Source organism: Strix aluco, chromosome 18 (assembly GCF_031877795.1).
Source record: "Strix aluco isolate bStrAlu1 chromosome 18, bStrAlu1.hap1, whole genome shotgun sequence".
NCBI classification, from domain to species: domain Eukaryota; kingdom Metazoa; phylum Chordata; class Aves; order Strigiformes; family Strigidae; genus Strix; species Strix aluco.
In genome coordinates, this window is record NC_133948.1 from 10,950,719 (window position 1) to 10,963,219 (window position 12,501).

Consider the following 12,501-nt stretch of genomic DNA (forward strand, 5'->3'; position numbering starts at 1 on the left):
CTGCTTTGAAACTTTCCCCCTGCACACTGGACTAGATGCAATTATTTCCTGAAATATTTAATCCGGCAGTGTTAACTTTGGCCAGTTGAAGTAAATATAAGTGAGTGAAGATGAAATAGTAAAAATTTAACTTTGGTCCCTGAAGCCAAATGCCCACTGCCATACCAGCAGGCAGGAGACAGAGACACAGAAGCCTGTGATGACAAAGACACATCACACACTGAACAACCAGCCCCTAGCCAGAGATGACCGGCTTCCTATCAGACCTGGTGAGTACTTGGTGGGGTAGTTACATCTGTGACATTTTTGTGCACTACTAGTGTTTCAAAGAAAACAAGATCAGTATCTCAGTAAAAACAAGGTTTCTATTCATTAAAAGCATCTCAGAACTTGTTCTGCCCACCATTTTGAGATATTACAGATGTTTGCACTTCATATGCTCAGCCATCCATCTTTGTCATATTTTTATCAATACATTAATGTTTCTTAAATATTTTTATTTACTGAAAAATATTTGCTTACCCTCATACATAATTTGCTTTGCTTACCTGCTAAAAAAAGAGTTTTGTTAAATATATCGCTAATTATTTAGTGCAAGAGATGGCAGGCAGAGGTTTTGAAAGGCAGGGAACAGGACTGGATGTTGGCAGCTGTGGCATCTTGACAGGGATGTTTGTGGGAGCCTGCAGCATTTATATCCTGGCTATGGCTGAGTCTCGAACCCTCACACATCAGTGAGGCACCTCCAGTTAGGAGAATGTCTCTTAGAGAAAGAGCTCCCAGCTCCTGCTGGGCACACTTAACCTCTCACCCAGGAAAGAGGAATATGGCAGGGCACCTCTGAAAGGCTGGCAATTTTTCATTCATTCACTGCATATTCACTATGTCCTGCTGCAAAAGCTGTTGTAGTGTAAACCTAAGTACTCTGCTGGTTGTGTATTTTTGGATCTGTAACCAACTAGAAAAAAAGTGGGATGCCTATTCCCAAAGCTCCCAAGAGATTAAGATGACCATGCTGCTTGAGACAAGGAGGAGGGGCAAGAGTTCAGAACTGATGATGGTAACAAGAGGTAGAAAAGACACTTTCCTCCTACAGCACAGCTTGAGCGGAACCAGTGTGGAAGGGAAATTCTGCCCGGAGACTTTTCCTTGCTGTTCACTCCTCTCCATCTAGGTAAAAAACCCCATGGATTTCCAAGGCTGCCACACTGACAGAAACCTGAGTGGAAAAACATGCTACAAGCAACATCAGACTTCTTTTTTAATTTTTATCTGCTGTGGGCAATTTCAGGAGGCTTTGCCACAAAACCTGAGTTGAGGGATCACTGCCCACTATTCAAGGGCCTGAAGGGTAGCTAGCACAGCAGCTGCTCTCTCAGATAAGATAGGAAAGGTCTGGGTACAGAGGACCTGGTCACTACTGTGCTCACAGGTCTGAGCTGCAGATAGCCTGGCCACTGTCCAGATAGCAGAAAGTAAGACCTCCCTCCTCAAAACCACTCTCGCATGTATTAGCCCTGGATTAGTCAACAGCTTGCTACCCTGTTGACTAATTATCAAGGAGGTGAGGGAAATGTAGTGGTTTTCACAGATAAAGGATTCATTTCCTTGAGTTGGATGTAGGGAAATCACAGGAGGATATACACTTCACACCAGGGCAAGCAAAGGGAACATGCCTATCTGCAAACCTCTTGAACAAATGAGATGTTTCTGGAGAATGAAAGACATAATCCAACAACAGCCTGATGTGGTTACAAGCTTAAGAAGATTTTGTTTTACCTCTGCAGGTACAGTACCGGGAACTCTTTCAAATGATCACTGTCCTGGGGATCGGTGGAACATTCCAAATTGGCTTTCAAATTTCTTCCATCACCTACATGTCTCAGGTAGGCAAAGACACACAAGGCACACTAGTTAACAGTGGCACTGAGTCTACATTTTTGCTTGAGGATGCTCCTTTCTGGCAGTCAGCAAGGGTTTAATCACAGTATTCCTCTCTCATAATTCTTTCCCATTACTATGCTATCATGTAAAGCGGAACGTGTCAAAGTGTTGAAAATAGAAGAAAAGAGAGACCTGCAAGTCGTTGTTTATAGAACTGTTCCTCAGAAGATACACACTGACTGGGGTGGCACCTGTCTCCCCTATAAACCTACAGTACATGTGCCTACTTCAGTGGTCTTGTTTGACTCTATTCTTCACTACAAGTCTGTGCCTCTGTTCCTCAGATCTCAAGGACAAAAAACCAAAGAATGAACTTCTAATGGCAAAATGAACACACCATACTCTATTACATTATGTCTATTAGCTAATGCACACTTTTAGAGTCTATATGAACTAGTGACTTTACCTGAAGCACAAAATTATGTTCTAAATATAATAAAATCCATGAGCTGGAGTCACAGTTATTGCTACTGAAAATTCTTTTTTCTGTCTCAGCATGTTAAGGCTTTCATTAATGAAACTTGGCTGGAGAGATATGGCTACCCCATCCATCAGGAAAACCTCTTGTTCCTATGGTCTATCACTGTGTCCATCTTTGGTATAGGAGGTCTCTTGGGTTCTTCAGGAAGTAGATACCTGACTGTCAAGTATGGCAAGTATGTATGTTTAAAGACAATTTGTCAATTGAATCTTAGCTTAAGGAAGTGACAGTTGAGGTTTTAAATGTGAGACAGACTTAGGCTTAGTCATGGCTGTAATGCAGCCAGTTTAGCAGTAGTGTCAACAGATTTTGCTGCTTCTTGCTCTTGTCCTGTGGCACAGGCTAATCAACTGTGCTGCCAGCCTGCCACAACAGGCTGGGTTAGTCTTGGCAAGGAGGGAAGGTAGCCCCCCAGATGAAGACAGAATGTGTTTCTTGGAGGTGCTACTCAAAGTATAGCAGCTTTGAGATGCACCTATGCTACATCAATGTGTTTCATGATGGTTTTTCAAGTGCAGAAAAGCTTTAAGACTTTTCTCCACTATGAAACACAGAAGTATTCTCAAACTCCCAGGTCTAGCCATGTGCCAAGGCTCACTGTGTGTCCAGAGTATCCAGTCCCAACAGTGTGGAAGGGCTACTTTTGTCCTGGACCACATATGTATAATTTCACAAAACTAGAAAGACAATTTCACCCAAGACATCCTACATGCCAGGAACATAAGTGCCGTTTCCCTTCTGATTTACAAAAACTCTTTTTACTTTCTTGAACTTACAGAAAGAAATGTCTCCTGTGCAACAATCTGCTCATGATAGTGGCAGCATCCATCATGGGCTGCAGTAAAATAGCCCAGTCCTTTGAGATGATTCTAATTGGACGCTTCATGTGTGGAATAAGTGCAGGTAAGTGATTTCTCCCATAGGTCAGCAGGCTCTCCCAAAATTTTATATCTTTATTCAAAGTAAATAATAACCCTCCACTTAGAAAATAAAATATTAAAGTCAGTGATCCCTTGTCAGAAGTTCTTCCATAACACCCAGCAATAAAGAACATAATTACCACTAATTTCACTGATACTAAATGAAATTCAGCTTTCCCAAGTGCATAAATATTCAGAGCTGTCAGGAATATTTTGATACAATATGAAACAAATTTTTATTCTGATGGAAAAATATGTTTAATATTATCTTAATTTTGGTTAACAATACTGGAAATTATATGGTATAAGGTTTAAAGCTAGTATTCTCATAAGACTCCAAAGAACCAGGCTGTTCAAGGCCATGGCCATTTAATTTTTACTCTGAACATATTTCAGGTATGTTCTACAGGGGCATTCAGCCTGTTTCAAAGCAGTAAGTCCTTCAGGTTAGTACAAAGAGATGGACATAAGCAAACAAAATCACTCCTGGCAAGTAGACCGCATGCACTGAAAACATCCTGTGCTGGTATCAGTATGCCTTGTATTTGACTCCTACACAAAAAGTTGTATTTCCATTCAGTTTGGATATTCACCGGGATGCCTATTTTAACTTACTTCATTAGAAATTAACATCTATTTTTCAAATAGACAGATTTTGTACATTGCTTCTCTGACATACAGTTGTATTGAAGAACAACAGTTGTATTTTGAGAACTACCCACGCACTCGCCGTGTTATGATTTAGAAACTGTATTGTGACTCATGCAAAGACCTAATTTTTGCTAAAGAGATTGTGTATCTCCATTGCTTTGCCATCACATAAAGCCAGGAGAAGAGCATGTTGCTTTCAAAACAGATAAAAGGGGCTGTGACCACCACACCAGGAAAAAGCTCTTGTTCCCAGACTAGTTTTCAGAATATCTGAGTTACTAAGTACTTCACTAATAGCTGGAAACATCAGCTCTGCCTGAAATCATCAAAATTGTTTCTGGACAGTGGAAAAGAAATACTTGTGGCTCCCCCCAAATCATGTACAAATCAACATTGAATATAGCACTGTATGCTTTAATCTTCCATGGACCTACCATACAGCTCTTCTACAGCATCATGTCAGAAAAGGTTGAGATTATGTGAGTTAACTAAAAGCAAATTAAATATTACTACAGGGTGTTTGGTTATTCAGCACTTGCATACTCTGTCCTTTAAAATATTCTAAGGCTCACAAGAGATACTATGATTCCCTCCAAAGGGAAAACTACATTTCTTAAGATCAGGAAACTCCACTGTGCAAAAAGGACAGGAACCAAATACTTTTGTAAACAGGATTAGAAGATCTAATACTGAAAAATCTCATACATGGGTTGAGGTATAAAAAACAATTTGGTGCATGAGGCAGCTATATTCCATAATGCTTAATTATTTACTCGCATTTTTATTTCCAATGGTTATGAATGTCTTCTTTCTTCCCTCCCATAATTCTCTCCTCACCTCAAGGTCTTTGTGTTCCTCTACATCATCAATATGTTGGGGAAATTTCCCCTAGGAAGCTACGTGGATTTGCAAACTCTACTTCCTCTTTCTTTTGGTCACTGGGAAAAGTCGTTGGGCAAATTTCAGGACAAAGGTATAATACAATTGATTTCCCATCCAATTAATTTCTGAATCTCCTCTACCTTTAGCTTCCTTCTCTGCTTTTCCATCCATTCCTTTCTCTCCTCAAAACCAACACAAAGTCCTTTTACTCTACACACACATTTTATCCCCACCAGGGAGCTGCTGGGCAGCCAGTCCCTGTGGCCCATGTTGATGGCCTCCTGTGGACTTCCAGCACTGGTCCAGCTGGTCACTCTGCCCTTCTTCCCCGAGTCCCCACCGTATCTCCTCATGCATAAAGGAGACCAGGAAGGCTGCAAAAAAGGTAACCGAGGACCCCAGGTTCCTGTTCCTCACTTTCAATTGGTTTGTGATGTTTGTTCTCCCCATATGGAAAAAAATAAGCAGGACAAAGTTTCCCCATGCTCGTTTCTAAGATGACTCTGTGAATACCTACTGAGTATATTTTTGTTGTAGTCCCCACATAGAACATGAAACTACATCTCTCTACAGTTCTGTTACAAATACCTTTTGCATTCAGCTGACACCATCTCAGTGGTCAGTCTGGTGATAAATGATAAATGGCTGTTTGCACTGCAGGGCTCCATAGGGCACCCCTCAGCTCTAGTTGTTGTCTGTGTACCCTGCTCATACCCTGAGAGGAGGGAGAAAAGTGGACCCATGGTCAGGGAGGGCGTCATTGTGCACCTCACTCGGTCCCTCTGTCAGAACAAGTCCCTCTGTGCAGGAGGGGACCAGGGCTCTGGAACACACTGTAGGACATCTCTGCCTCACACCACAGCCACAGCCCATGCCTGCTGGGCTGCCAGACAGTTGCATCACCTACTCAACAAACGCCTTAGGCAACAAACAACAGAGACGAATTAACATGGCAGGTCTCGCTCTCCTTCTCCTCCACAGCCATAAGGCAGCTTTGGGGTGAAGGCCATCACCAAGCAGAGATTGATGACATCATGAAAGAGAAGGCAACAATGAAAAACACCAAGATCTTGAGTGTCCTGGAGCTAATGAAAGAACCAGCTTTCCGTTGGCAGCTGTACATGATAGTTATTCTGACCGCCACAGTTCAGCTATGTGGCATCAATGCAGTTGAGTGTATTTCCCCCTTAAAGTCTCAGAACACTTATTGACAACCTTAAAGGAGACATCATGGCTCCCAGGAGCTCCCTCCTTTTTTCTCAGGCTTCTCAGGTCACAACTTGTTGTCTGCCAGCCCTCCTACAGGAGCAGCAGCAGCAGCAGTCTGCAAAGCTTGGCCAGGCTCTTCATGTGACATCCCTTTGCCCAGCTCTTGGTCCTTGCTGGAGTTACCTTCCTCAGTAGTCAGTCTTATTTAACAGACATTTTTGGAAGCTGTTACAAGGCCCCAGAATGCACTCTTACAAATGAGCCCACCCTACACTGGCAAAAGCTGCAATGTAGTTTTACGTTACTGCTCTCTGCAACTGCTGCTATTTGGCCCCCAGCTATTATCATCCTAGGATGTTGGGATGACAGTATGCTCACTCTACCTTTAAAGCTAGTCAACAAGCATGCTTACTGTTCTGGCAGCTTCTGCATTTCTCCGCTCTTCCTCAAGCAACACTGTTCTGGGATCGTTTTGAAGCCACAGCTTTGCCATTGCCTGCATGATTTTTCTACCTCTAACATCAGTATGCAGCAACATCTGTAAAGGAAATACACAGCTGAGTCTAACAGCTTAAACTGTAATCTTTATCATCTCAGCATATCTCCAAACAGTAGCAGAGATACTTGAAAAGATGCTTGTTTTACCCCCTCACAATGCCATAACCCACACTCTTCTTTCTTGAGAAAGAACAGTATATCCCACAATGATGTTTTGGGACGGGCTCCACAAGTGATGATATACCTGGCTGTTTCTGAAAGCGTCTAAAGCAGGACTCTGCAAACCTAATTACGTTGCAGCAGCTGGAGGTCCTTTTATCCCAGCATTTTATCTTTTATCTAATTAATTAATTAATTACATTTTACTATGTTTTTGTCTGCCAGTAAAGTGAATACTATGAAAAAGAGTGCAGAATTCTAGCTCACTCCAAAGCTGAGCTGCATGTTTCTTGCTTAGTAGCTCCTATCCAGGGCACTGTCACACAGGTACGGGCAAGAAATCAGTTATTTTTTTCTCTTACTGTTTTATGGGGTTTTTTCCAGATTTATTTTTATACTTTTGAAGTCCTCCAGGCAGCTGGCTTTGATGAAAGAATGATCTACTACATGACCCTCTCTGTTGGACTCTCTGAACTCATAGCTACTGTAGTCTGTGTAAGTCCCATTACTATGGGAATGGGTCAGAATTTGCTCTTCTGGCACTGACACCAGTGTGATTTCTGTCCTTCAGATCTCCATCATTGAGCGACTGGGCAGGAAAGTGCTCCTAAAAGGAGGCTATTGGATCATGGGTTCACTGCTAGCCTGTATCACTGTGACTCTCTCCCTCCAGGTAAGGAAATTCTTTTCATGGCAGGTTTCTCTATCTATTCTATTGATAACCTCTGCTCACAGGCAGGACCAAGCTGCTGAGAAAGGAAAGAGAGGCTTAGAAGTACCAAAATAACCTCTGTGTTAACAGCTTACCTTCTGAGAGGGGAATATCCTAAAGATCAAGCTTGTCTATACATAGGATTAAACCCACTCTCAGCAAGCACTCTCCTGTATTCCTGCCTTCCTTTCAACATGATCCCATGAGCTCAGCAAGGAGCAAATAAAGCACTGGGAGAATAGGACTGAGTCCTCATTTCATCAGACTGCAAGCACCAAACACTGGCCAGCATAGATCAAAATACAGTCCTAGGAACAGGACCCTTTCTATTCATGCAGTTTTTAACAAGTCTCAACAAAAACCCAGACTCTTGCATCGCTTAATTTGAAATTAATTTTGCTGCAGAAAATACTGGGAATGCATATATCTGTTCACAGGCTGGAGACCAGTTCACTTCTATAACAATGTGTCATTGCTGTAGCTTCTTCAGAAGCAAGTCTCCTGGGTTACCAGTATTCATCCAAGAGCTACTCTATAGCCACTACTGTAAAATTAGCCTTGAAGCAAGGTGGCAGCAGACTTCCATTTTTGTTTCTTTCATGAAGGATCTCAAACACAGGAGGGCGAAATCTTTTTTCCTAAAGCATCTAGTCTTGTATCTTCTTGACTAAGATCTAGGAAAGTTCCTTTTCAGTATCAGTTACTGAACCTACCACTTAACAAAAGTGAGGAAAGGTATGATTTGGCCTTCCCATTTCTCTAAGGGTTGGGGGAAGCACCGTGGGGTCAAGAAGAAAGGAGGACAGGGCACAAAAGTACTATTCAGACTTCCTTTAATTGAAGGATTCTAAACTTGACAGCTGCTCTGCACTAGCAAACCTGCTTCTCCACTCACCGAACAAAAACCTCACTGCTTCCTCCACAGGAAAAAATACTTACATTTCTCTGCCAGTTCCCCCACACTGTATATTTTTTTCTTGAGGTGACAGTGTTGGAAAACAAGCAGCATTTCTAACCTCTGGTTATCAACGGTTTTCACCCAGAAGTTCATTATGTTTTTTTTCCCAGGGCTGGTATTTCTGGATGCCATACTGCAGCCTTTGTCTGATTGTCTTGTTTGCAGTTGTTTTTGGAGTTGGGCCAGGTGAGTACTTCATTCAAAAGAAATAAAGGAATCTAATCATGTGAGTTTATTAATATGACTAGGAAAATACTGCATAATATTGCATAACATTTAGCATAAGTAAATTAATTTAACCTAATCTTGTAGTCATTTAAACATTGTGGGCCCAATCATTGGCCAGAAACTTCAGTGCCATCAGGTTTGGGTTTTGTTAACAAGAAGAAAGGAAGAGAGGAAAAAGTACTCACTGGAAAAATACAGCAAAAATAGAGCAAAAGCAGATGGGTAAAATATTTTTTTAAAATACTAAGAAAAAAGAAAGAAAAATTAAAGCAAGAGTCCTTTTAAATTCAGTGTTGTATAATGTTACATTTCATCCCACATAGACAGCAGTGCAGAAGACCTACTTTGGAGTAATTCTTTTCCTAGCATATACTACCTGCTCTTCTTTAATTATTTTTTTTAAAGCCTACTCATTTTTAAAATATTTGCTTTCACATATGGCAGGGCTGATTTATTTTCCTAACTCAAAGCTGTCAAAGTTCTCTGACTTCAAAACATAATTGAAATGCCCAGGAAGTGAATCCAAGAAGATCACTCATTGGTGATCTAGCAATATCATGCTGGAAATTCTTGTTAGTAATAATAATTGTTATTCCAACCTTACACAGCTCCTTTCATGAGATGTTACATGTTCTCAAGTGTTAACTACTTAATTCTTTAATCTCCCCGATAAATGTATTTGAAAAATTTACTATTTTAATAAGCTGATGTCTAGCAGTTTATAAGATGCCACAAACATTTTCTTTTCTAATAAACAGTGACATACTCAAGCCTTTTGAATGCCAGTCAATGATAGTAGCATCTATCTGCTGACTGTGTAACAGTAATGCTCAATCCAAATGTTCAAACCAAACACATCAACAAGTAATAGTTCTTATTCTTCTTTCCTTTCAGCTGGTGCCACAGTTTCCATTAGGGCTGAAATTTTCAAGCTCTCATGCAGACCACCTGCCTTTGTGATCAGCTCAGTTCTCAACTGGCTGGGTGTCTTTGTGATCGGAACAAGCTTCCCGTTCATTGTGGTGAGTGACTTTCCCTGGGACACTCCCCAGGGGCACTAAGCTTGAGTGGGCCACGGGAGCAGGAAGAAGACCACCAGGAGATGACAATGCTATGTCAGTCTAGAGTGGCCTTGGCACCTGCTCTCCCCAGTCTACTTTTGCAACTGAAGGGCTCTGGTTTGCCAAAGATACTTAGACTGAAATTTTTGTCAAAGGTCAAAATGTAAAGAACTCCTTAACAAATACAAAGTACTTTGGGACCCAAAGACAAAAACTGGGCCAAGAAAATGACAAAAGAAAAGATATGCTCATCTTGCTCTCTTTCTCACTTTGCTCTTCCCTACAGGAAAGACTCAAGCACTTCTGCTTCCTCATCTTTATGGGGGTACTTTTCACTTCAGGGATAATTATCCACCTGTTCCTTCCAGAAACAAAAGGGAAATCAATTGTGGAAATCACAGAAGAATTCAATAAGCTAAACTTTAAAAAGAAGTGTATTCCAACATCTCCAATTCATGTCACAGAGGATTACACCTTCTGCACCAGGCTTTAACCGGCTGTTAGGGGAGTCAGGCTTTCTTAAAGGAAGGAAAAAAGGACATTTGTCATTTTCTGACTAGCAAATTGGTCCAAATGGACTGTCTGGTTTCATATCTGTCACTTACAAGGTTCCCATTTTGCCAAACCAGCACCTTTCTCAAGCACTCCACTCTGGGCAACTTAGAAAAGGGATGACGGCTGATATTAACAAGATAGACTCGTGTGAATCATGAGCATTTTGGCTTAACTTGCTGATGTGTAAATCTCTTCTTAACAGAGCAACTAATACACACTGAAACTACATGTAGAATTTATAAACACTCTGCTGACCACAGAGAAAGGGAAGACCTGTGATCCCCTCTCTCTCTATGATTTCTGAGTGTGTTTTTACAACCCTGAAATGGGAGTAGTGAAGTTCTTGGCTTGCTATCTCTGGCTAGGGTTCAATCCATAACAGATTAAAGAAAAAATTTAGTGGAATAGGAGAGTAAATCTTTGTTTCTCTAGACTCAACTGAATAATCAAACCTTGCCCAGTTCCCATGCATAACGCCATGTTGTCCTTGTGTTGTATCTAGTTTTATAGACTTCAACCCTTTTGGATTGAAGTTTTCCATGTCAGCAGCCATCCTTGCTTCAACTTAAATTTTTTTTTTTTTGCTAAAAAATTCAGCCATTTGATTCTAAGCTCAGACTTGTTCATGAAAAAGTATGGGGAAAAAGTTCCTATATAACTCTTCTCAAGGGATAGTGCCCTTCAGTGGCAATACAGCTAAAGGACTCATGAGTGGAATCCAGTTGCCATAAAACTCAAGCACCTGGAGTCATTTTAGATGCTCTGTGCTATCTTGACTCTGAAGCTCCTCTTCCAGGATCAGAATTCCCACAGATATCTCATAGGCTGTGAATCCCACAGCAATTTAGCTGCTACTTTCCTTTCGGCTACCTGGACCCAATTTACTCCAGAAGAACTGCCCCAGACTGAAACTCCTGGCTGTAACAGAATACCTGTTGTTTTACAGTTTCTCTTAAAGACATCTGTACAGTACCTTGCTGTACATACAGCAGACTGCCAGCTCTTGGATACATGCAGGGCTCCTGCCTCGGGTGTATTTCTCTATCATGACTAAGAAGTGATCACATATACACATATTTCAGGGATGTGTAATCAGTACAGACTCTTCAATTATTGTTCACTGCAAGTGTAGATGCTGATTGACAGCTGTAGAGATGACTGTAAACATTTTATGCCTTGAATATTTTGTCAGACTCATACAGCTAGATAAGATTTACAGTAAAAGTGGGAAATGTAATTCTAACAAGGAACTTATAAGGCGTTCATTCAAGCATTTCCAACAACAATTTATGGTTTCATTTACAGACGCTCATAGGAGTTTTGCCAGTTTTTACAAGCATGTAGTATGCACAAAGTTAAGGAAACAAAGTGAGAGAATGTGTTAAAACATATCATATGTAAGTTTTCTAACTTCCAGATTTAGTGTGCTATACCATTCCAAATGATCTCTGTTGTAGGAATGGATGCAATATAATTTTCTACACTGATGTATAATCAACATCTGTGCTTGAGTTCACATACTGCAGGCTTTCAAACTGTGAATTCTCCTCAAGGCAATCCGATACCAAGTTCCTAATTCTTCCTGCTATACATAGTTAAAGGTAAAAAGAGTTTGTGAGCCTTATAGGATAGTGTGATCTTGTGAAGTACCACAGGGATTAATTTAATCAGAAACTTTTTTTGAAATATGCGAATTCATGGGACTTTTCTTTAATAAGTGTCTAATATTCAGTCTTAGCAGCAAAGCAATACTATTAGGAAGAATCTGAACAAAACTAAAGCTCACAGTGGAGCACACTATACAAATTAAAATCCAAACTCTAGACTTGCACAGAAAAATAAGTGTTTTTATCTCTGATACTGCTTTGACTGGCATATTCACTTCAACTCAAATAAGGTTATTCAAAATATGAATTCAATTGTTCATCTTAACTGCTGTTTATTTTTAATTGGAAATGTTAAACACAATAAAAATGGCAGATTGCCTTGTAATAGAACTTCTGGCCTCCACAAATGTTTCTTTCCCAACATCAGGATCTCCCTTAGGGACAGCTGACTAGAAAAAAAGTTATTGGTGTGCATACCCTTCCATGATTGGTTTTTCATTATTCCTGTATTTAGTATTGAGGTACATTTAAGACTTCTCACTAGAAGATAATCTACGAAACATGAAGTGTCCTTAAAGTCAGAAAAGCTCAATAATTTTGTAATGTTCCATATACATATAACATGATTAAAAACTA

At 40.6% G+C, this 12,501-nt stretch overlaps 1 protein-coding gene across 1 annotated transcript; it reads left to right on the forward strand.

The window, feature by feature from the left end:
• Window positions 1–245: 245 nt before the first annotated feature.
• LOC141931554 (solute carrier family 2, facilitated glucose transporter member 11-like) lies at window positions 246–12,255 on the forward strand. Its single transcript, XM_074843872.1, has 12 exons — window positions 246–269; window positions 1,788–1,886; window positions 2,440–2,600; window positions 3,204–3,328; window positions 4,840–4,969; window positions 5,115–5,263; window positions 5,860–6,047; window positions 7,129–7,239; window positions 7,316–7,417; window positions 8,525–8,600; window positions 9,537–9,664; window positions 9,990–12,255. The coding sequence occupies exons 1-12, from the start codon at window positions 246–248 to the stop codon at window positions 10,194–10,196; spliced, it is 1,500 nt and encodes a 499-aa protein (XP_074699973.1). The 3' UTR covers window positions 10,197–12,255.
• Window positions 12,256–12,501: the final 246 nt, after the last annotated feature.

Bases quoted from the DNA above. Each gene is read 5' to 3' on its own strand.
- LOC141931554 (XM_074843872.1), top strand. From the start codon at position 246: ATGACCGGCTTCCTATCAGACCTG. The intron at 2,601-3,203 runs GTATGTATGTTT...TTGAACTTACAG, and splicing joins CTGACTGTCAAGTATGGCAA to AAAGAAATGTCTCCTGTGCA. The intron at 8,601-9,536 runs GTGAGTACTTCA...CTTTCCTTTCAG, and splicing joins TGTTTTTGGAGTTGGGCCAG to CTGGTGCCACAGTTTCCATT.